The sequence below is a fragment of the Danio rerio genome, chromosome 4, assembly GCF_052040795.2.
Source record: "Danio rerio strain M-AB ecotype USA chromosome 4, GRCz13ab, whole genome shotgun sequence".
Taxonomy (NCBI): Eukaryota; Metazoa; Chordata; class Actinopteri; order Cypriniformes; family Danionidae; genus Danio; species Danio rerio.
In genome coordinates, this window is record NC_141024.2 from 23,845,318 (window position 1) to 23,869,960 (window position 24,643).

The following is a 24,643-nucleotide window of genomic DNA, read 5'->3' on the forward strand; positions in this document are numbered from 1 at the left end:
GACCATCTGAATTATTATAGACAGAGGAAAAATCACTGCTTCCGTTGAGACTGAAGATCTGCAGAAGAATACAGATCAACACTGGATATTAGACTGAAGGATATCACTACATAATTAGATGAACTCACATTCAACCACTCATGTACAACTAAAACACATCAATCTACTGATAATTTCCCCACACTTCCTTGTTTTCAGTTTTAAAGAGAGAAGGAAAGAGATAAAGGAAATATATAGGAGCATTTCAAAGTAAGGAAAGTGTTTGCACTTTTCTTTATCTTTGACACAAGAAAGTAAGAGTGACAGTTTAAGTTCACCATCAGACAGTGTCAGGAAATGGAGGAAAACTTTGTTGAGGAGAAAAGAGGGTCTTCTGTACTTATGATTTCAACACACACACACAAACAAACATATGAACACTATGTGTGTTTCAGAACAGAAGCTCCCCCCAGCCATATGCTCTGAAGCAACTTCTACATGCAAAGTGAAAACAAAGAGAATTTTTCAGTATCCCAGAGACACCTTATATATCATGAATGTCCATTGTTGATATTGATATTCTGAGCATTTGACAGAAAAAAAGACGCATCTGCCAATATCCTTGAGCTGCAAAAGTGTCATTAGAAATCATCCTGTTGTAACGTTATAATCAAGATCTCATAAATCATCAGAATAATGGAGTTTCCCTGTCATGACAAGGGTCATTTGTGTTTAGACACAATATACGCTTGCATTGGTTATTATCAGAACTAGTAATAGTTCTAAAAATGTATTTATATATATATATATATATATATATATATATATATATATATATATATATATATATATATATATATATTAGGGCTGTGTATTGGTAAGGGCCTCACGATATGATACATAGCACGATACATGGGTCACGATACAATATATCATGATATATTGTGATATAAATACAATAGGATAAATACTCACTGAAATGTATTAAATGCATATTGTTATTAAACACTTAACGAAAATGTATATGTCACTAAAGTCACATATAAATGAAATAAACAATTTATACAACTAAATTAAGTAAAAAAAATAAAAACGCATCAACTAAACATAAACGAACACAGTGCTTTAATATGCAGTAAACTGTTAGAAACTGACAGTGCGACTGACAGCATTGTGAAAATTTTGCTGTGAAAACTTTTAGAACATAGGTAAATTGATGGCATGCACGAAACATTTTACATGCAACATGCTGGCCAGCTGTGCTGCTACGGTCATGTTTGACTCGTTGGCTGTTACAATAACAGATCCTTCCATGATGTTATCCAGTGTAGTTTGCCTTGAATCAAGAGGTTTCGGATGAGGTCACAGTGCCGCTAATTCCTCTGCGTGGTTGGTAGTGTTTTCTGAATATTTTAGGATTGATTTGCAAAGCTTGCAAATGGCATTTTTTGTCTAATTCAGTACTCTGGTATAGTGTTAAAACCAAAGTGCAGCCACACATCAGCCCTAAAAACTGGAGGCGCCTTTGTATTTTCCACCATGCTCACTCTTGCTTACTTCTGATGCCACACTACTTAGCGTTTTGTTGATTGCGAGTTAGCAACATCTACTGGAGCAGAGTAGGTTGTTTGGCACAACTTGAATCGATACTTCAGGTTGGACTAGCGATACACTATCGTGAAAGAAACTATCGCAATAATTAGATATATCAATATTTTTGCACAGCCCTAATATATATATATATATATATATATATATATATATATATATATATATATATAATAATAATAATAACATCCAAGACTTAAGAGCAGGATACTTTCCACAAATATTTAACATCTGAATAATTTTTCAATGATATATTTAAAATATTGTTCACTCCCGGGAAATGCAGACACTTTAATCTCTATAATTCAGCTCCCTGGTGGAGTGTTCATCTGTATTGAAGTGCTGTGGGTTTGAGAGTCTCTCTAATGATGGATCTGATCTCAGACCTGCTCTTGAGTGAAGAAGCACCAGCACACATTAGACTTAATAGCAGTTGACACGCTCACTTTGTGTAGGTTACATGGCCAACATCTCACTTGACTTTCAAAGGGATTCAATGTGAAGTTGAATCAGCATTATCTCCCAGAAATAATTTTCTCCTGAATAAATAAGCTGCATGATATGCGAGTGTAGCTGCTGTTTCCTCTAATATCAACACTGACATTTGGCCAAAGGTCAACATAGAGGTTAGCATGCAAACTATGGAGGAATTTGCTAGTGACCCACTAAGTGCTAATGAGGTGTTAGTTGTGGCAGAGTGACAAAATTTAAGGTGTTGAAATCCCTGAAAACATCCACTCACCTTCAAAACAAACATGACAGTGTTGCTCTGTGTAAGGCCCCGTTTACACTAATGCAATTTAGTTTTAAAGCGCATAAGTTTTGCTACGGTTTGCTATCTGTTCACGGTACATCAGAGTTTTTAAGCACCGAAAACGGAGCGTTTTGAAAACGTTTACAACAGAGCGTTCAGAACGTTTTCATTCTAAAACGCTGCTGTTCCATCTCAGTGTGTATGGGGGAAAACGAAGACATCTGAAAACGAAGGCAGTGCTGCAGACATTCGCCTCTCTGATTGGGGCTTTTTCCTCAATATTACATAGCCTTCACACATAGTTCAGCCCTGCATCCTCTCTTTGTAAGTTCAGACTTCACTAGTTTGATATGGAGTGTACTTTATAAAGTCATTCACATCACCCTGGCTGTGCTGTTTCACTGTCTTAACAATAAAATGAAAACATGATGTGAGGAACTGCCTATTTTCATTTTGATATTAGCAACTTAGAAGACATCAAAATTGTTGAGGCGTCGTGCAGCTGCATAATATGAACATTATCTTCATGCATATTTATAACAAAACGGAGCTTATAACATTACTGCCTCCTTTCATTTTCATTGAAAATACGAAACATAGACTCTCCTTCACTGAACACTTCACGATACGTTGATACAATATAGGAAATAAAGGCAAGCAATCAGCCAATTGTGCAGAATCGGTGTCCGCGATTACATTAATCAAGATATATAACTTATACTTGCGCTCAGCCAAAACACATTAGCTGAGAACGAGTAATAGATTCAAAAGACCAAAGTCGGGGAATATGTTGTTAGATATAGTCAACAAGGTGAATTATATATCACGTTTAACAAACATAGTAAGATTAGATCCAATGGGAGATCCTTTATGAACAGTCCGACATGCACAGCTCTCATATGGGTATGTGCTCAAAGCACACTGCAGCCCCTGCCAGTGTGTGTGTGTGTCTGTGTGTGTGGTCACTTGATGTGCGTTTTCTCTGTTTTAATGTAGATGGAGAGTTGTTCTGAAACGCTGGGTGAAACACTAGTGTCGACACGGATCGTTTTCATACTAAATCGCCATTTTAAAACTAATACGCACTAGTGTAAACAGGGTCTAAGGGTGTACTCACACTAGGCATGGTTTTGTCTTGAACTGTGCCCAGGCGCGATTATCCCCCCTCCCCTTTTCCCCTTGGCCCACACCCACATTATATTTTTTGCCTTCCGAGTCTGAGCACGCTTACCTCATCGATAATGCGACTGTTGAGTTTAACAAATGAGAAATTGTACTTACACTGTACAATAGAGATTGCTTTTACTTATATAGTTTTGTATTATTTTGAGTTGTTTGAAATGCAGAGACACACAGTCAAATTATTTTCTGAACAGATTCATCACTTTTGACGCTCATAAATATTCATAAAAGTCATGGTGCTGCACGTGTTAGGATTTTTGCTGAAGGTGGCAGCTGACATGCAGCAAGGGGGTTGCATCTGCTATAAACTGACAGATTACTTTCATTGAAAAGTAAGAATGATTAATAAATCCATGTGAAACAGTCCCTTAAAAATGACGTTGCATCTTCAGTTTCGCGCTCAGCTGTGTTATGCACTCACACTACAAGGATACCGTGTCAAAGCCCAACCAAACCATGCTTTGGCACACTTCTTCCAACTGGGGCAGGGCCGGCCAACTGAACCCCGTCTGGGCCTGATTTAGAGCGCTCACACTTGTCAAGGCATAGTTCAGATAGACTAGTGTGAGTACACCCTACGTTACATTCGCTTTTTGCTAAGCTACCTCATACCAAAAAGCTAAATGACACTCAAAACAGTTAAACTTTATATAGCAAAATGCAAGAATCCACTCTGATCAACACTGTTATATCAGTTACAATCTTATAATAATTTCTAACACTTTAGCTACTGTTTAGCATCTATTCAAACTAATTAGCATCATAACAGCTAATTTCACTCCCTCCTTTTTTTTGAAAATTCAAAAATCTAGTTTCTCGTTTCTCTTATTGCCAAGATCATTTGTTTAGTTCAGGTTGTATTTGTCTTGCTCAGTTAAACATTGCTTGGAAAATGTTTGAAAAATAATAAAAAACTTCAGAGGAGGGATAATAATTTTGCTTAGTGAATGTTTTGTGTTTATAACTGTTTTAGTCTCACTTAGGCTCAAGCGCAGGTTTGACAGGCATTAAAGAAGAAAGGAGCACGCTTTGCTACGAGGAAGAGAAAAATGAAGCAGCCAAACAAACAATAATGTTGCGTCAACTTGCATTTTTAAGCTAACATTGTTTCCGTTCTTTTTTTCTGGTTTGATAAAAAGGCACATTGTTTTCTTGGACATTTGCTGGAAGTTTCAAAAGAAAAACGACTATTAATTATCCCTACGCTGTATTTCCTTCACCACATTGTGTTTTCATGTAAACACGCCGCTGTAGAATCGCCTGACGATGGAGTTTAATGGTTTACTAGAACTGAGGGAATTTTCTCAGAGAAGCTGAACTCTTTTTCCATCTGCTCAACCGTCCCTTGGTGCTTTGGTAAATATACTGTGTCTTGCCAGCAGTCACTGCTGATAATTTCACAGTCACACATATTAAAGTGCAAGTTCATGGCTTTGAATATTTTTCTCTTTCTGCCGTTCACTTTCCATCCCGGCGTCAGCGTAGCTCCCGGTGTCAGCAGAGAGACAAAAAGTCGAATAACAAGCAGCTTCGCCTTTCCTCCTCTTCCAATTACTGATAAAGACGAATAGCAAATGGAGAGCAGAAAACTGCTGGAGTGTTTCAGGACAGTGTCTGAGGCTCACTGATCTGTGTCCTAATAATTCCACCCGGCCGCCGCTCGGGTCCAGAAACACTCACAGGATAGAGAATAAAAAAATGTTTGTGTCCCTTCGTTCTGCTCGGGCGGCGCTCTGATTTGTAGTGAGCACCTGAATTTGACCACTTCTCACTGTTATTGCCTCTCGCCTCTAAAGACTTCTCTCCATTTCAGCAGCGGTGATTTGTGGAAGAGCAGAACGGGCCGCAGATATCATTAGAGAGAGCTGATACTAGCGGGACGCTCCAGCTGGAGCCGTAATAGCGCTTATAGTGGCTCACACTGGCTGAAATTGCGATTGATTGTGTTAGCAGGATGAGCTCGGGAATTTGATGGGAGCTGAGCGCAGAGAGACCGGGAATGTGTCAATGTGAGGAATGCTCACAGGTGCTGAGTCTGGAAATGAGGTGGCCGCTAAATAATAAAAAAAGGTTATGAAGTGCAACAGAGTGTTGTATTATTGCATTGGTCAATATGTGAATGAGATTTTATGTCAGCATTGTTTTAGAGTTGTGTGCTTGCGAAAAATTTGCTATTGGTAAATCTGGCCCTACAATTCTTTTTTAATTTTATTTTGAAATAGAAGGAAAATGACTTTGGTGTTAGTGTGAAAACACCTATTTGGACTTCCTGCCACCTTTACTTTTAAGATTTTGACAGCAAACAGCAAACGTGTTTAACAGTTTCTTAGTGGCTAACAAGCATTTGTGCAACAAGTTTGTCACATTCTCAAAACTCTAAACACAATTAGCACAGCATCTGTCTTTTGTGACCATATACCATTCACACATTTTCATGTCCTTTCACCCTATATGCAGTCTGTGAACCCATTTCCACTATGCTTACATTTTCACGCTATAACTCAAAACAAAATGAGGGATTGCTTTTGTAGTATTTATAAAAGTTACCACACAACATCCCACAATAGCCAAAACAATATTCTAGATATAGTATAAAAACCTCTGCTTCTGCAATGATATTAGTTTCAAAGCAATATCACTATCAAAAATATATCTCAGCTGATAATACAGTTTTTCTTGTTTGCTTTGACCTGTTCAAAGAAACTAGGTTCCACTTCATCGTCATTCTCACTATCCCAGCAGAGCAGAAGACAGGTCTTGCAAATGTGTAAACCCTTTCTCATTGGGTTGACACATTTTCCCCACCATTTTTCAAAACAGTTAACACGAATGTCATTCAAGCAGTCCAAACTCTATTGTTTTAGCTATGGCAACCAAATTGAAACCATCTAGTCCTAATCATTAGAAATTTCTAAGATCAGTATGAATTCACTGTATAGCACCGGTTTAACACTCCTTTACACAAATCTCCAATTAACAATAAGTCTGCAAACATTAAAAACTGTGGAAGGTCTGTGGAGGAGGTCAATAGTGCCTATGTCCTATACTTCCAAAAGATTTGACTCTATATTGGTTTACACATGTTTTCTCTAATATTTGCAGTATTTTATTACTTTTGTCTGTTTTTTATAGTATTTTATAGTTTTCAGCCACAGTTTGAAAAATGTCATGAATTCAATATAAATTTAATCAAAGCATTGCTTATTCTGAATTCAATTCTTTGCAAAAAGGCAAATTTGACTGCCCAAACAGAAAGACAACAAACGGCACTGGCAATAGGCTATAAGAAATTGTGGACTGATTCACACTGAGCTCTGTATCTTGTATTTTGTTGTACATTGTGTAATGATTATATAAAAGAGCTATATTTGTTTGCAAGTTGTGTTGTTTAAAGGTAAAACTAGCTTTTAATTAATATTTTAAATGGTTTGACATGGTACGTGCGTTTCGCAAGCAAAATGTGTAATTTTGACTATGAGTGCCGCTGTTTAGGTCTGTGTGTTAACTGTTTTGAAAATGTGGAGTTTCAGTTGGTGGCTGCATCAAAGCAATTAAGAAAAACTGTAAACAAACAATCGAATAATTGACACACGGCTTGGCTTGATGTATGTTGGGTAAATTGGGCCAACCACAGCTGATTCCAGTCTGGCTTAAACTCAGTGGGGGCTATTTTTTCTATTACATTTACACTTATACAGTAAAAGGAGGACTTTGAGAAGTGAGGTTGATGAAAACATGAGGCATAACGCTGAAGATCGTAGAGATTAGAGTAATTTTGTACTTTTATTTAGGACCCCCCGCCCCCTCCTTTTTGTTTAGAATGCTCTTTTGTGTTTCATGGATAGTTTTTCCACTGTAAGCAATACTAAAACTTTCTGTTCTATAATACCACGTTTCTACTGTACTCCTGTAGTAAACAGTTTAGGAAAAAAACTTATTTGCTTTTTACTGGAATGCTTTTGAATGTGAACATTACTGTACATGTGAACATGTGACAATTCAGTTCCCAATCAAGAAATTTAGTATCAAACCGCGAATTGCATACAAATGCCTGTAAAACTGAAACATAAACGTCTCTGCAGCTTTTTAATGTCAACAATAGCTAGTATTTTGAAATCTGGAGTACTTTGATTGACTGCATATAACTTGTGAAGTAAAAACAAGTGGTATCCTTTGACAGAATAATTTAATTTTGAGTCAGATTTCCAGTGTTTTGGTAAAGTTGGTGTGTACAGAGAAAGATGTGCTCTATTTTGAAATGAGGAGTTAGTATATATTTAATAAAATTTATTTTTGAGAAGAAAGTTCTGCATTTAGCCAATTTTGTTATGTAGGTGTGAGTCAGTGTTAAGAGTTTAGAAAAAGTATCTGAAGTATAGGGTAAGCGATTGTTAGCGATTAAAAAAAGCTGTAATATGTACGTAAACTAGCTGACATAAATCATAAAAATGATTTTAAAAAGCTTTTAAAATGTCAATATATGAGGTTAAAGGAGGAAAATAGCAAGAAAATTCAAAAAAGAGTTTTCTCAAAAGAGTTTCTAAATGTATTCTTGACTATAAGCAAGCAAGAAATAAAAAAAAAGTTCTTGAAAGTTTCTTAAATTATTCTACATGAAAAATACCCTGTATTTTTCTTTTAAGAAGTTTTAGTACAGATCTTAAATGTCTCAAATGTGCTCAGAGGCGGCCATAAACAGCACCAGCCTGCTATCAGAAGTCAAAAACCTCTGTATTAACTCTAACATTTCAAATATCAAATAAGACCAAATAATCTGAGCTTCTATCAACACTTTTTTTAAATAGTTCGGTTGTTTTATTCATGTCACTTTTAAGTCTCCAAATGTATTTTCTGGGACTAGCCTAATCACAAAAGCTAGTGTACTGTGCTTCGTAAAGACTCCTGAGCAATGAAAGAGCAACTCTGAGTCATAAAATGTGATCGTCATAGAGTGAAGTGTGTGATGATGAGAGGAGCTGAGAGCATCTGTTTGACCCTCTCTGGAGGCTTTTCTCCTCAGGCTCCACTGCAGCTCCATGAAGGACCGCTCTCTTCTGCCCCGCTGCCTGTGTTAAGAGCTCAGATGTGAGAGTCGACCGCAGGGCGTCAGGGGTGCTGTGGACCGAGAATGAGTCTCTCCACTTTACCGTGAACACACACACATAGACACACACACACATACAAACCCAAATACAGCCTCTCGCCTGTATAAATTCAGCCCCATACTCTCCTGAGCTTTTAATGAGGTCAGTATTAAATGAGGGTTCATATTCTGCTGTTCATTATCTCCGGACATTTTTCAAAAGATGATTTTGCTGTGTGTTTCTCAAGACTAAATAACTGCAAAACAGAAGTTGTGACCCTGTATCGACTTCTTTATACTGCAAAGGGAGTTAAAATACAGTGTTGTTTGAACCCAGTGCAGGAAGAAACAATAAAGAAATATTAGAAATATGTGAGTAATAGTCAAGGTCAAAGTCACTGCTTTATATATTATAGTATTTACAACCTTTTGTTAAAGAATGCTATACAGCCAGTGTTGGGGAGATTACAGATTACAAATTACCCTATTTAAAATGTAATAAGTTACAATACTTTTTGATTACTTTATAAAAGTAAAGTAACTGATTACATCTGATTACTTTTTGATTACTTTTAAGTTTGTAATAGATTTTTTCAATTCAATCATTTTCAAGCATTTATACCAAGCATGTGTGACCTTACTGTAGCTCTGTTTACTGTTAGAATATCAAAATCCTTCATCACTTTCATCTTCATCTTTCAGCAGAAGGCATCGTGCAAATCAAAAACAGGCAAAGCAACAGATTTCAGATAAAATTATTCAACATACTCCAGATTTCTAAAGAAATTTTTTAAATGTAACCCCATTTGTAATCTTTAACATTTTCACAAGTAACTGTAATTTAATCACACTTTTTTTTCTCAGTAACTGTAACAAATTACTGTTACTTTTATTTTGTAATTAAATTAAGTAACGCCGTTACATGTAACTAGTTACTCCCCAACACTGTATACAGCATGAGCATACTGTATTTACTGGACTGATAAACTGTAAAAAACACTGTAGTATGCCTTAGTTTATGCTGCAGTAAACTGCTATGTATTGTAGAATATTATACCCTATAAGAAGAAGTTGCACTGGTTAATTAGTTTATATAGCTATAGTTGTAGTGTTTCCATTGAAACTATAAAATCAGCAGATTAATAAAGTAATTTACAATAGTATTATTCAAAAATACTGTAGTATATATATGAATATAGTGTGGTTAATGTAGGTATGAACTCATCAACTAACTTTTAAGAGTTGTCTTGTTGCATTGGGTTTGTTACTTCCAAAGTTTCTGCTTTTCGCTTAAACATAAGCAATTTCGAGCCAAACATTGGTACTTAAAATGTAAAACTGACATCTTACATTTTTCACAGTAATATTTTGATTGTGCAGCCATGCAGACGCATGGAAAGATGGCCAGAAGCACAGTCTCATTCAAATTTAAAGTGACAATAACAGCAGATTTCGATCAAACCACATGCTTAAAGCATTTCTGGTAACACTTTAGTTAAATTGGGTGTTTATTTGACTCCATGAATATGTAGAAGATTTTATGCACGTTTAATTACAGCTGTCAATAAGTGTCATTAGCTCTATTTTGTCTATTATATCTCTATTATATTAAATGTGTGACATTGTTTGCAATGTCGGTTATGACAACTTGACATATGACATATACATATATATGTAACGAGTAAAAATATTTGATATTACTTTTAAAAAAATGTAATGCAAGTTAATTTTTAGTTTGTTTGCATTTAAAAAATTAATTGCTGAATTAAGCTGAACATAATCACATTGAATCCCGCACGCATTAAGAGAATGCAGGAACAGGCGGAAAGGACAATGCAAAGACCTACATTTCTGCTATGGAAATATTCTCATTATTGTGAACACAAGAAAGAAAAGAAAAAGAGGCTTATCTGAATGGACAGTGATTTTACTTTTTAATAAGACAAAAAGTACAAAAGCAAGCACAAGCTTTAAACTTTCATTAATCTGTAAATACGGCATGTATAGCTCTGGGAAGTCCTCCACAGATAAAATTATCCTACATTGTTTTTTCAATGTTTTTTTTAAAGGTAAATGAAGTTTATACAGTGTGTTGTTAATTGCAAATCTCCTAAAAGTCCTTTAGGAGATCGAGCCTCTGCCAGGTCAGATAAAGTAATGCAAAAGTAACTTAAAAGTAATGCAACACATTATTTACCATAAAAAGTAACTAAGTAATGCAACTAGTTACTTTTTTTTAATAACTCGATATTTGCAATGTCATTACTTTCAAAAGCAACTTTCCCCAACACTGATCATTAATATGATTGTCATGCCATTATTATTATTATTATTATTATTATTATTATTATTATTATTATTATTATTATTATTATTATTATTATGTTAAGACAAAACACCTTAGTTGACTTTTATTTAAATTATACTATATACTAATTTTGTTTTATATAGGATTGCGTTACTATATATTTTTTCTTATATTAATAGTTCAGACAATGAAAGTCTTAGTTTAGTATGCAGTGATCATTATGCATTGCATAGGATTCAGCATATTTTTCATCATCACACTTGATTGCTTCGTAGGTAATGTATTTTATAAATATATTTTTAACTGTAATTTTTTCAAATGAAAAAAAAAATGTTGGTTGGTTAGTTGGTTGTACACTTAATCATCAAAACTATATGTGTTGTGTTTATGGTGAAGTGTGCTTGGAGTGGCAGAAAACCTTGGTGCTCTGACTTTCATAAAATCCGCTCCAAACTTTGGCCAAAATTACACCGCTCCACTCCCACTCTGCTTCGCTCACATACTCTGGATCGAACCCTGAAAGGGGCAATTTCAAAGAGATATAAAAAATATCTGCAGGGTATTTTGAGCTGAAACTGCACATACACCCTCTGGGCACATCAGAGACTTATTTTACATCTTGTAAAAAGTGGCATAATAGGTCTTTTTAGGTCATTGCAGTTCATTCAAACAGCGTGATTCAGTCTGCTATTTGTGACCTGTTGATTCAACAAAATTGCATCAATTAGGATCAGCAAAATGAGTCTCCGCATTCAGAAACATACTAAGAAAAAGCAATACATTCGGGCAAATAATTCTGATCATTAACATCCAGGTGAGAGGTTTTAAGGTTTGGAAACATTTCAGAACGAGCTTTCATGACTTTCCTCAGTAGAACCCACTAAAAAGAGGAGATCTCGACTTGAAAGTGTGTTTGATCAGCTGCAGATGAAACTCTCTGAACCTGCACTAAATACAGGCTATATTTACAGTAACACCTCTGACTGTCCTGAGAAGATTTGTGTATAGTAGTAATAGGGCTGCACAATGTATGAAAATTATCAGTTAACTCAATTGTTTTATGCAAATTCAAAGTATTATATTAAGCACACTCTGTGGATGCAACTTGGATGTGTGTGTGTGTGTGTGTGTGTGTGTGTGTGTGTGCGTGTGCGTGTGTGTGTGTGTGTGTGTGTGCGCGTGCATTTCAGTGATAAAGAAAATTACACCTATATAGTAAAATAGTGAAATAAGCATGCCACATGTGAAAAAATAATAAGCGAAAGACATAAAAGAAACACTACTAGTTTCGTGCTTTCGTTTAACTAGCTGTACTTGAGACTTTTATGCAACTTTATATTTACTATCATGCTTACCAAAGAGTTGGTGATGTGTTGTTTTTTGCTGCCTTGTTTGTTTACAGTATGTAGTTACAGTACAGTCAGTTGCAAACAGTTGTTTTACAGTACTGATGTTAAAAGGCAGAATTGACCTTGAAAGTGACCAGATTGTCAGATTTATGACTTTGATTGTGTGTAATACGAGAGTAAAACACTGTGGGCCCCATCATAAACCCGACTCAAGACGTGTACGCGGTTTCTTGCTATTTTTAGACCAGTGCAACTCCAATTTTCACGTTTTGCGCCTTGATATTTAAATAGCAAATCCATTTGCACCACTTTGTGCACTCATAGGTGTTTAAGGTGCATCGTTGACAAGTTTTTTTTTTTGTTTTTTTTTTGCCAACTGTGATATTTACCAACTAACAGCTGGCCTAAGGTCCAATTTAGAGCATGTTATTTATAGGCCTATGCAGGTCCAAGAGCTTACACGTTGCTTAAGACACAAAGGATGTACAGCAATACACAAATATCTTTACATATGAAAAAAAAAAATGTTACAAAAATTATTATTTTTCAGGTTTGAGCGATGTCAACCAATTTGGCATCGTACAATGGTTTATTAGAGTGCGCTCAACGTGTCTGAAGAGCGAGGAGGGATCCAGGGGTGAGAAGGGTGCGCGACTTATTTGAGGACCGGGAGGGAGACCCACGATTTTTGGGAGATTATCACTCGTTTGCGGGTATTTTTAGTCCTAAAACTGCATAGAGACTCCCGGGACCCTTGTAACTTCCGGGAGACTTGGGATGTCTGAATATCACATTTAACAACTATAGTGAGACGCGATCCAGCAGTACATTCTTGATAAACTTGTCCGACGTGCACTGCTCTCTGAGCTCAGAGGAGCGCATGACAGTGTGTGGCTGTGTGTGTGGTCACGTGATGTGCATTTTCAGCAGACGGAGCGCTGTTCGAAAATGCTAGGTAAAACACGGTGTGGCTGTGGATCATTTTTGCTCTAAAATGCCATTTTAACACTAAGACGTATTAGTGTAAACAGAGCCTAAGTGTAAATTTAGCGCAAGCGGGTTTGCGATGGGGGCAGGACGGAGAATCGGTGATGCCGGCTCAGCATTGTGTTGTCTATTGGCCATCAGTGATGGACGATGGCATCGTCTATCGGCCCAACCATATTATCTTCAACATAAATATAAAAAAACACTGCCTCTATGCCTTCTACATCTCAGAGGCTTTTTTTAATTCATTAACGACAATTAGAATTTTTATGTAATTATTATTAGCAATATTTATTATATGCACATTTATATTTATTTTAATAAAAAAAAAGTTTAGATTTTCCAAAATCTAACTTTCAAACACATGTCGTGTTTTAGAGACGTATGCGTCACTATATAAAAAAATAAGAAGTGATTATTTTTATAAAAATAAGAGGTGTCTTTGGATATTACTCAGTTGTTTGACCACACTTCATTATTATTATTGTGCATTTTTGTTTTCCACTTACAAAGTCCGCCATGTAAATAGCAAATGCTGCACGACACAACTGACTCTTAAAGGGAATGGGAGATGAGACTCTAATTGGTTTAATGCACGTTATGCTCAAAACAAACTTATAACTTATTAAGAGACTAAGCACAACCCTTTTAGACCATGCGTGGCAGTGCAAACAACATTTTTCCTTCCTTTAAATAGCAAAAGTGGATTCAAACATACCCTTCATGCTTTTGCGCCATGTGCTTTAGACTTTGCGACTAGATTGTTAAAATAGAGCTCTATCGCTCACTTTCAACATTTTTGAAGTTTACATTTAATATAAATAGTGTATAGTATATGCCATTATTTATGTTTATTAATGTATTATAATTCTATACTGTTGATTATGTAAAGTCCATTTTCGTGAGAACTATCTCTTTATATTTATTATATATTTTCTTTATAATGCATTATGCATTATTTTAGATGCAATTATACCATAGTTAATGTGCTGTATATCAATATATTTTGTATTGCTTCATACCATGTTTCTGAAATAATATATTGATTTATTACAAACTCAATACAGTGCCCAACCCAAATTTTTTAATGTCTAGCCAATCTGAATATGTGTTGTTTTATATTCGGCTTTATGGGTTGTGTGACCCAATGAGATTTTTTAATATGACTATCAAGCAACTGATAGCATGTCCAGTTTAGAACATGAATAAAATGTATGAAGTCTTAACCTATTATATAGACTGAGCAGAAATGGATTCTGAACAAGCTGGCTTTAAAAAAAAACACACAAAGCTGGATCATGGAGAAAAAAACGTAAAAGTTTAAAAAAATCAAAGGAAGGATTATTGGGAATTGTACTACAAAAAAGGATTGAAACATCTAAATGTCAAGTAGGAAGAGAAGCACACTTCACACACTAAGATACTCTGTTGAGTGTACTTTCATGTATTTCTTATTGTGTTTAATCCATTGATAAATGTTCTGTCAATACTGTAATCCTGTAAAACTGTTGAAGGTGAAACTGCACGTATATGAGGGTAGAGTTTGTGAAAGTGAACAGCTGCTCTGACAGTCGTCCCTACAGACCTTTATCACGTCACATCACTTCAACATGCTAAACGAGCCCAGCACTGCATTCAGGCCAGTTTAATTCTCATCTGAGCTATAAAACAGAGGAAAGAAGATGGAGCTTATAGCATTAACAGCTAAAGAATTTAAAGTGTTGTGCTTGCTAATGCTTGACTGAAAGTGTATTGTTGCTTTTTCTGTGCTAGTGAGAATTACTTTGACTATTCAGTTGATTATAAATGTTGCTGTATGTTTTATTTCTACAAAATGGAGAGATGTTGAAGCTACTGTAGATTCATTACTGATGCAGATTTTATGTGCATTTTACAGCTTTATAGTACAAAGAATCTGAAATATATTGTTAGCATGTGTTGAAGGTAAAATTATCATAAGCATTTCATTGCTATTATGTTCATAGTCCAACATTAACTGTGTCTGTTCTTCAGCAGCATGTTAAGATGAATTAAAATGAAAAATATTTAATTTGTCTTTTTATTTTCCACATATTACAGCAACATATTCGCATATTTTTAATGTTAAATAGGTTAAAAAACAGGCTTACTAGCATCAAAAGAACTAGCACTGCTCATATTCATGGACAACTACTTCAAACGCAGACTCCTTGATGGTCATTAAGAGTAGTAATTCAATGAAGAAACTTCATTAAGCCTTTCAAGTGGTTTGAGGTTTAGCGTTGGTTCCTCTCAGAGCTCTGGTTCCTCTGAGACAAATACAGTGTAATTGTGGAGTTATTAATGGACTGATAGTAATGTGTGTCCAGTAACTACAGTATATTATAAATGGAAATGTCTATGCCTGTGGGGAGGAACATGCTCTGGATTCAAGGTGATATTTGCTAACAACGTGTTGTGTAAGCAGAGACCTTTTAAATATGGTGACATTTTTTATTGATCTGAACCAACTCAAGGTAATGAATTAAAGCATGTACCTCTTCCTAAATTCTTTGTGCACAAATGATGCCTTAATTTGTCAAATCAGACTGCTCTTTTTTAGAGTTACTGAAGGATGGACTGCTCTGAAATTCTATAGAAATAGACCAGAATATTAAGAGGCTCCTTAGCTGAACTGTTTATTATTCTATAAATCTGATTATAATCTGTTTATTGGAATGTATGGAACTCTATGCTAGCATTCAGTTATTTTAAATGAGTAAACTCCATAGCTGTTTGTGACCACTGTTTAGTAATATTACGTGCTCTGCTTAAAAAAAAAAAAAAAAATATATATATATATATATAGATGAGATATGTATATATATATATGTGATGATCCTTTGCATCTCTACTAGTTATTGTTTGCCTTTTATTGAACGATAAAAGTTAAAACATTCTGTATTATGCCCCCAAAACTTTAGAAACATTTAAAAAGCAATTGTTTTGATGGTTTGCAGTGTTTTTTTATGGTATCTGTAATGGAAACCATTAGAGCTTCTGTTATGATTTCTTAGGTGTGTGTGTATTTCAACAGGGATTATAGCATTTTTTTTTACAAAGTCAACACTACTGTCTCTAAAGTGTACACTACAGCCTCTGCAGCATTCCAGACACCAGTATTTTAGATAAAAGATAAACTACCCAGCAAACCATTTTGAATTAATAAACATCTAAATGTAGACAGCTTGGCTATAACAAGGCTAAACTTGGGCTGTCAGTGAAAATCGAATATAAGAATAGCCCAAAACTAGACTAGTCGTCAAAGGTCGCATTTACACTGCACTGTTCAAGTGACTCAATTCCATTTTTTTTTTCTCCCATGTGGCACAGATTGGATGTGGCTCATGTACATGTAAGCAGGAACAAACCACAAGGATTCCGATCCACTCAAATCAGATTCCGGCCTTGTTCATATGTGGAAAGTTATCCGATATGAATCGGATCAATGTTCTCGTGTCTGCAGTGTAAGCAGGTATCGGATTTTCACCTGTCAATGCGAGTTGCGCGTCATTAAAAACCATAGTGAATGACGTCAAGTCTGACACTTTCTTTTCAGAACAGACTTCAGCAGAGTCCCAAACCTTAAATCTCATACACGAGGACTTAAACAGCTTTTATATTGTCATAGCACAGGTATTTAAGCATGTTAACTATAGTGAGAGAGCGCGATGTCCGCTACATAACCAATATAAACTAATATAAAACAATTGCATACACATGCATAAATACCGCCATGGACATTACATTAAGGTGCCTAAAGATTTTTAAAAAGTCTATATATCAAAAGAAGATGGACAAATGAGAAAGCTGCGAACAGATTAATGAATAGAAAAAAGAGCCCTCTTTAATTATCAGCTGTAAGTCAGCGCCTGCTCTTTTTTTTCCTGGTTATTGGGGCTTTGCCGTGTGCTGTGTAAATGTAAATGATCGGATACTAGCCACTTTTAAAAGTACGTAGGTCATCAAAAAAATTGGATACAGTCACAAAATTGAAATTGACCATCAAGATCTGCAGTGTAAATGCAGCCAGATTGACAGTTTAGACAGACTCTATATGTGTAGTAGTCATACATTTCTGTTTATTTGTTGACTAGTCTAGTTTTAGCCTCTTTTTAGACGTCTGTTAAATTTTCACTGACAGCCCAAATTTAGTCTCAACTTAGCCAAGATGACTATGTTTAGACGTCTATTAGACATTAGAAATGCTTGCTGGGTACTGTCTGATTATTTCAGCTTTTTAATAGTTTTACAGTACACAGTAAGTCTATATTACTTGTGCTAGTGCTAGAAATTGTGATGCGCAATTCACCAGACTTAACAAACGGATTCTTATAAAGTAAACATGTGTCTCTGTTAAATGGGAGCAGGTGTGTTCTGACAGACGGAGCCCTGCTGTGAGCAAAGTCTCATGTTCACTTCCTCCCGCCTCCCTTTGTCTCACTTCCTGTCTTACCCAAAATGACTCGTCCTAAAACAACCTCAAAGAGCGGCTCAGGTACTAATACAGTCCCTCAGATACACCTGAATGTTCAGAACTAAACCTCAGGCTGTGTGTGTGTGTGAAACAGACGGAGGTGTGAGAAACGTGATGAATAATTGCTTTAGTAAAGCTAGTGGAGGTTCTGCTCCCCGAAAACACAAGCTGTTTGTTTATTTTGATCTCGCTGTTTTCCACACACTCCTGTTTCTGTGTCTCCCGCCGTTCACTGTGTCCCGGTCTACACTCCCTCTCAGTTTTGTCCCTTCATCTTTTCCTCACGGATCCTCCAGGATCTTTTAATAGTAGATTTAAGACGGTGAATGACAGGAGAGATGGGATTTCTTCAACTTTGCATCATCATGATTTCTGTAATGTTGCAGCTGTCTGCCAAAAAAGAAGCTGTTCATGGCAACATGGCTACACAGTAGAGCTCAAGTACAGGTCACACACCTTCTTATAATTACTTTCAGATACAGCAGAAACCAAAAGAAGCTTCTGCCTTTCCAAAAATAAAAGGTCTCTAAAGATACCTGACTACTATGATGGCATAAGGTGGTAATATTGTGAAACTGAATATATATACTTGTACAGAATGATACCTACAAAGTTTTTTCACTCTAAATGGCAAGCTGCTTGCAATCACATTGCTACTGTACATAGCGTAGCCGATTGGTTACTGTTGCATCAGCAGAGTATGAGCTTCCTGAGCTCAACATTTGAATGGTTGCCATTGCTTGTAATTAGCAACCTGCAGCACACTTTTCAGAAAAGCATCTGAAAGCAACATCTAAGATAAGTGAACACTGTTTTACTTTATATCTCTGTGCATTAAAAGTCTGAAATGATCATGCATAACAACCTTACAGCTAAATAAATGGTCATGTTTGTGTGGACGGTGCGGCCTATTTTATATAATTGCTGTGAATACTCTCTGCCTAAGCTATGATTACGCCATAGCTGCGTGTCAGTAGAATTATAAAATAATCCAGTCCCGGTTAATAGATGTTAAATATTACCATGTATACTGCCATGCAAAAACAGTGCAAAGTTAAATGTGCGCTGCGTGTGTCTGTGTGTGTGTGTTTGCTTTGTAACTTTGTAACAGCATTGTTTGTGACTCACCACAGAAAGGCTTGAATTAACTCTACAACAAACACATCAAATAATTATTGGGAAAGTTCTTACTGTGGTATTTCTCACAAATGTTACGTAAGATCTGCTTCCTTCACATCTGTCTGTTATCTGATGCAGCTGATGCGGAGATTGTGGCACACTCTGACAGGCACGTGGAAACGAAACGAAATCCAACATTCTGAAAAGTATAATAAATAATCTGATGGGTGTTTTGAGCTGAAACCTTACACACACATTCTAGAGACACAAAAAACTTAACTTAAATATAAAAAGGTAAAGTAGGTGCTCTTTACAGCATAGATTGCAAAACAATGGGCCTGGTCTACATTTATTCACAGTGCTTTGCAAAACACACACCGCAAGCCTTCATTGCAATAGAGTGTTCAGAACACTGCTTACGATTTGAGGTTTCACTTTTGCTCTCGGGTGCGGAAGATATTTGAACAGCATTCTGAATGGGTGAGATAACACAGCACCTCGCCTCACCTTGTCCCACTTCGTCTCGCCTTGCCTACAATTCTTAAGTTGATCATCTGTCATAATGAAGCAAAATTAAAAGCATATGTATGTGCTCCTAATGCATATTATTTTTCTGTTTAGAGCTCGTACCTCTGCAGGCTGCATTAAAGTCTCATTTAAATATTGAATTGATTTTGAACTTTTGGTCATTATAGTAAGATGCATTGATACATCAATGCATCATTTTTTTTTCTCCCACCTAAACATATGCTATTTGTAGTACCTACCTATGTTTAGTGCAGTTGAAAAGGTAACTTGTTTGGAGAACACTACCTTTTGACCATTAACAGAATAGAAATAGGAGTCATAATTAATAAGATGTTGGGTTAAGACAAGATTATCAAACATGAAACATTTGATGTTAAAAAAAATAACCTCATAGACTCATGGTTGTGAGTAAGCAAGTTTAACAACTTTACAGATGCCATACACCACTAACTATTTGACAGGGTAGCCCAGGCTCACATAGTCAAAGGCCACTGGTGTTAAACTTTTGAACAGGGTAGCCCAGGCACACATAGTCATATAACACACTAGTGTCTATACATTCAGCATAGTAACCCAAGCACACATATATAGTAAAATATTTAGATGTACCACAACAGTATCTTGGCATATTCGTTTGTAAAATCTTTGTGTGTCTGTCTTTCTTGTTAGGTAATTCTATGTGTTTTATGTGAGCAGAAAAAGTAACAGTGAGTCTTACATGTTCTTACAAACATGCCTTTTGGTTTTTGCTTCGCAGCAGCAAAAATCAACTGTGTAGCAGATCAAAACCAAATTCAGGTATTTCATTTACCAAATAAACACTGATTAATTCAGAAACGAATCATCTTTGAACAAATAATTTAAACATTCACTCAGTCAGTTAATTTAATTAGTTCACTTAGAAATAAGTAAAATATGACTGAGTTGTAATCATTCAGTAACTATTTTGGCTAATTTGTTTAAATGATTTGTTCAGGAACTAATTAAGCATATATGAGTCATCGATTAATTCACTCAATTAATTGGTATAAAACAAAAATTCAGAAAGTAGTCAAGTTCTATTTAGTATTATCAGTAATTATTTGAACAGATTTATTAAAAACCCTACTCATTCAGAAAAGAATCCAGTAAATATGTTATAAACGTATCAATTTAATGAATTAGTTGTTAATTATAACAATTTATTTAGAAACAAATTATGTATGAGGGAGTAATAATTGTTCATTAACTAATAATCATTTAAACTGATTCATTAAATGCACTTATTGATTTAGAAAGTAAACAATTAGTAATGAGTTACTGAATCTTTTATTCACTCCACTTGCATGCTGCTAGTGGATTTTCATTCATTGCACTGTTGTTTGAACGCAGTAGTGCTGTTTTTGCAAATATCATTACACTTTCAGTTCTCATGCTTGTTCCTTATTAAATGTACAATTGTTTGTTGTAAATTAGTAGTACTTACAGATTTTTGTTGTACTAATTAACATGTGAACCAACATCCAAATGTCTCAGATTCTCTTATTAAAAGTGTGGTTCTGGTACTTGAATGTATGCTGGAGAATCATAACATTTACTTACCGAGCCTTGAGGTGTTTAGTTTTGTGTCCTGAAGGTTTTAACATAGTTGAGTTGAAGTACATCTCAGAATACTATGGTACTTTTGTCTTTTTCAAGAGCATCTTTTTGTGTAATTGCAGTATGAGTCTGTATAAAAGCCCAATTAGAGCATCAAGTTTTTCTTCCATGAAGCGCATTAAAAATGGCCAATTAAACCTGCACTGGCTGATTCTGATTTACTCGCTAAAGTCATTTATTAGAGCAGCTCTTTCAGTCTCCCACCTTTGCGTTGCTTTTTTCATTGTTCTTTATCTCTTGAATGAGCTCGTCACTCCATCTTCATCTCTGTAAAGGTTATTTCTCATTATCAGTGAAGCGTCTGACTTTCTGTTCATCATTAAAGCATATTCTTCCACCACGGCCCTGCAGATGTAATATCAGTTGCCACAAAGATTGCAGCTTCCCTCTTAAACTCTAAGACTGCTCTCAGACACATTCACCAAACATGCAAATAAGACACACAGCAGCCCGCCGGATAATCATGTTACAGCTTTCAACAGTTCCTCTTCCTCCGACTGAGTATAAGATGTGGATTTAACAACGCCAGAGGTTGAGCTGCTTCTGTTCTCATTGGCATATGAAAGCTTTCAAAATCGAGCTGATGAGGGAGGAGGCGTTTAAAACAGCTGATCCGCGTCTGCTGTGTCACTGATACACTGACTTCAGGAAAACAGACATTTGGGGGGAAATATGATTAACAAGTCTAGTGTCTTGCGGCTCGGCTGTATCTGATTTTGTCTTAAAATGCAATCATCTTTGATTTGAGCTTTGATTAAAGGCTCAAACACATCTCATGATATATATCTAGGATTACTTCTCAAGTACGTCATGCACAAATGTTTTAATTTTAGTACATTGTTGTATAGATGTGTCTTGAAATCTTTGTGTCTTATATTTTAGTATAATATTAAGTATAATATTGGGATCAGATGGACATCATCAAGCGTCTCCATCAATAAGAGCATTTAGAATGGGCCTAATGCTGGCCTCACACAAAATGTGAAGCTCTGTGGCACTCACTCTAGATTACTCGCGGTATTTTTTTTTCACTTTAAGCAAATGTTTATTTTTTATTATTTGAACGCAGTAGTTAGAATTGAGATTCATTACATGTGTCTGTGACAAACGTCCAGCTCATTTGCATTGCCAGGCAGAAATTTGCCTTTATTTGCATATATTGTATTCGATCAAATACAGTGTTGCCTCGTAATTTGCGGGAGTTACATTCTAAAAATAACCTGCAATAGGCGAAAGTCAGCTTTATTTTTTTTACAATTATTATAGATGTTTTAAGGCTGCAAAACCCCTCACTACACACCCAGACAGGCATTAACCTTTTCACACTTTTCAACACTCTCAAAGTTCAAACTTTCATATAAAAAATAAGTCCAGTATTATAGAATGAAACTAAAGACCAAAACCCATAGGTCCATCGTCGCTCAGCGGATGCTCCACCACATGACAGTTGGAAGTAACACACACCGCATGTGTTTATTCTCATGTTATTTAAAAATGAAATTATTCAGAAGCCGCTCTGTGGCATGACAGAAATCTGAAGTCGTAGCTGAGCACTGCAGACAGCCGCCGACTTGCGGTGCAGGTGTATACCCTGATAAAAACCTATGCTTACAATTCCAAAATAAATGGCGCTGCGTGGCATGTAGCATCTGGTGTGTGTCCCCATTTACGATGGTCTTGCTGCGGACAGTTTTGCATCCTTGTTGGATGGACAATTTATGTTAATATGGCAAGCTGAATGCATTTTGTACTGTACAGGAGACACGGAGAAGATTGATTGGCGATGATCTACAGCCAATCAGGACTTAGAACACAATGTGCTGTAAAAAAAAGCAAAAAAAAAAAGCAAAAGTACTAAAATTGCACTAAAATAATCGACAAAACTGTGAGGCCATTAAAGGTGAATTGCGCTATAGCGAGGCACTACTGTATTTCATTACATGCAATGATTTTGTAATCTACTTACACAAATGCTTAATTGCTGAAAGGGGACTTATAATACAATAATCATTTAATCACCCTCGTTAGCGTTAACAGCCCTGAGTGAGAAGCAGCCGTCCAGCATTAGTTTTTGCACAGTACCTGCTGAAAATAATTTCAGCGACTAACAGGATCCTAAATGTTGAGTTTTAAGATGCACAAATGAACTCTGTATTCTTTGTAGGCTGCCTTCTCCTGAGACACATCTTTTCACATTTTCCGTTTTTTACAACAATAACATTTGTCCTGTTTTGAATCTGCCACTATGTTGATATATAGGCGTTTGTAGCTCTACCTACTTTTGCACAATCTTTTAGTCTCATTTCTAATCTTCATTAATCTCATTTGAATTTAAAGCAACAGACACCAAAATTGCACAATTTGGATCAAACCCTGAAAGGGTCAGTTTCAAAAAAACATAAAACATTTTTTGCATGTTATTTTTGAGCTGAAACTACGTAAACACTTTAAGGACAACAGAGACTTATTTTATATCTTGTAAAAATGAGAATAATAGGTCCCCTTTAATACCTAATTTGTAACTGTTAATTATAAAAGAGAAAAGTGCTATAAAACACCTCAGTTTTTTCATACCACAACTTTTAAAACAAAAATTCACAATACACTGCTTTTAAATTTGATGTTGAAGTTTGCGTATAAGAACGTAATTAACCATGAATAATCACATGAGTTTTCTGCATTTAATTACAATTAATTTCATTCATATAATTTATACTGAATTATTAATGATTTTAAAAAATGCATTGTCATTGCGGCTGGTAGTAAAACATATGCTGGAATAGTTGGTGGTTCATTCCTCTGTAGTGACATCTCAAATAGAGACTAAGACGATGGAAAATGAATGAACGAATGTACAAATTATTTATTATTTCCAGCACTAATATATACATGGCAAAATAGTAATTTACAAGATACGACTACCATTTTTAAATTAGTGTTTTATTTTATTATATTAAAATGTAACGTGTTATAAATTATCTTCAGTGTTATATATGATCCTTCAGAAATCATTTGTAATATTTGTTACTTTTAATAATAGTTAATATACTTAATGTATAAACCCAATGCTGTTTACCTGTTATTGATCTTGGGTTTTGGTCTCTGTGTGTGCAGATCTGCTGGCAGTGCCGAAACATCCATATTCAGCCATGGAGAACTGGGGCCTCAGTGTGTTTGTGGAGCAAAAGATCTTGCTGGATCCCGAAGTCTCCTCCTTTTCTTATCAGATGGAGCTCACCGTGGTGGTGGTGCACGAGATCTGCCATCAGGTAAAACACAGTTACTTCTGGAACACAGCTGCTGTGTGATTATGCATTGTTTCAGTCACAGACAAACTTCATTTTGCCGGTTTAAACAAGGCTGTGATAACAATATCAGATGTGTTAATAATACATTATAATGGATTCATTTAGTCTAATTACATAATCAAATCACTCACTTTTCTGACACCTTGTGTTGCTCCTTTCGTGACCATTGAAGTGCTGCACCTCAATTTGAGATGCAAAACTTCAATCAACCGTGAAAATTACCCATTCTGTTGGAGACTTCCTATTTCACGCCTGTGCCAGATCACGATTCAGAAAATTTCTCATTTGAAAGAGGATGCTTTTTC

At 35.7% G+C, this 24,643-nt stretch overlaps 1 protein-coding gene and 1 long non-coding RNA gene across 6 annotated transcripts in view; one reads left to right on the forward strand and one right to left on the reverse strand.

Moving 5' to 3' along the window:
* Positions 1 to 24,643, forward strand: part of trhde.1 (thyrotropin releasing hormone degrading enzyme, tandem duplicate 1) — a 202,266-nt gene that overhangs the window by 69,270 nt on the left and 108,353 nt on the right. For all 5 annotated transcript variants that reach the window (XR_015483140.1, XR_015483141.2, XM_087248252.1 and 2 more), the window contains one exon: positions 24,145 to 24,299. Coding sequence is in view for 3 of the 5 variants with exons in the window: in XM_087248252.1 (XP_087104378.1) it covers positions 24,145 to 24,299 (155 nt within the window). In the remaining 2 variants the exon portion in view is untranslated. The remainder of the gene's footprint in view (positions 1 to 24,144; positions 24,300 to 24,643) is intronic.
* On the reverse strand, positions 18,790 to 24,289 carry LOC147844725 (uncharacterized). The gene is made up of 3 exons (XR_015483189.1): positions 24,107 to 24,289; positions 22,309 to 22,850; positions 18,790 to 22,250 (listed from the first exon to the last, which is right to left on the reverse strand). It is a non-coding gene; the product is annotated as an uncharacterized LOC147844725 (long non-coding RNA).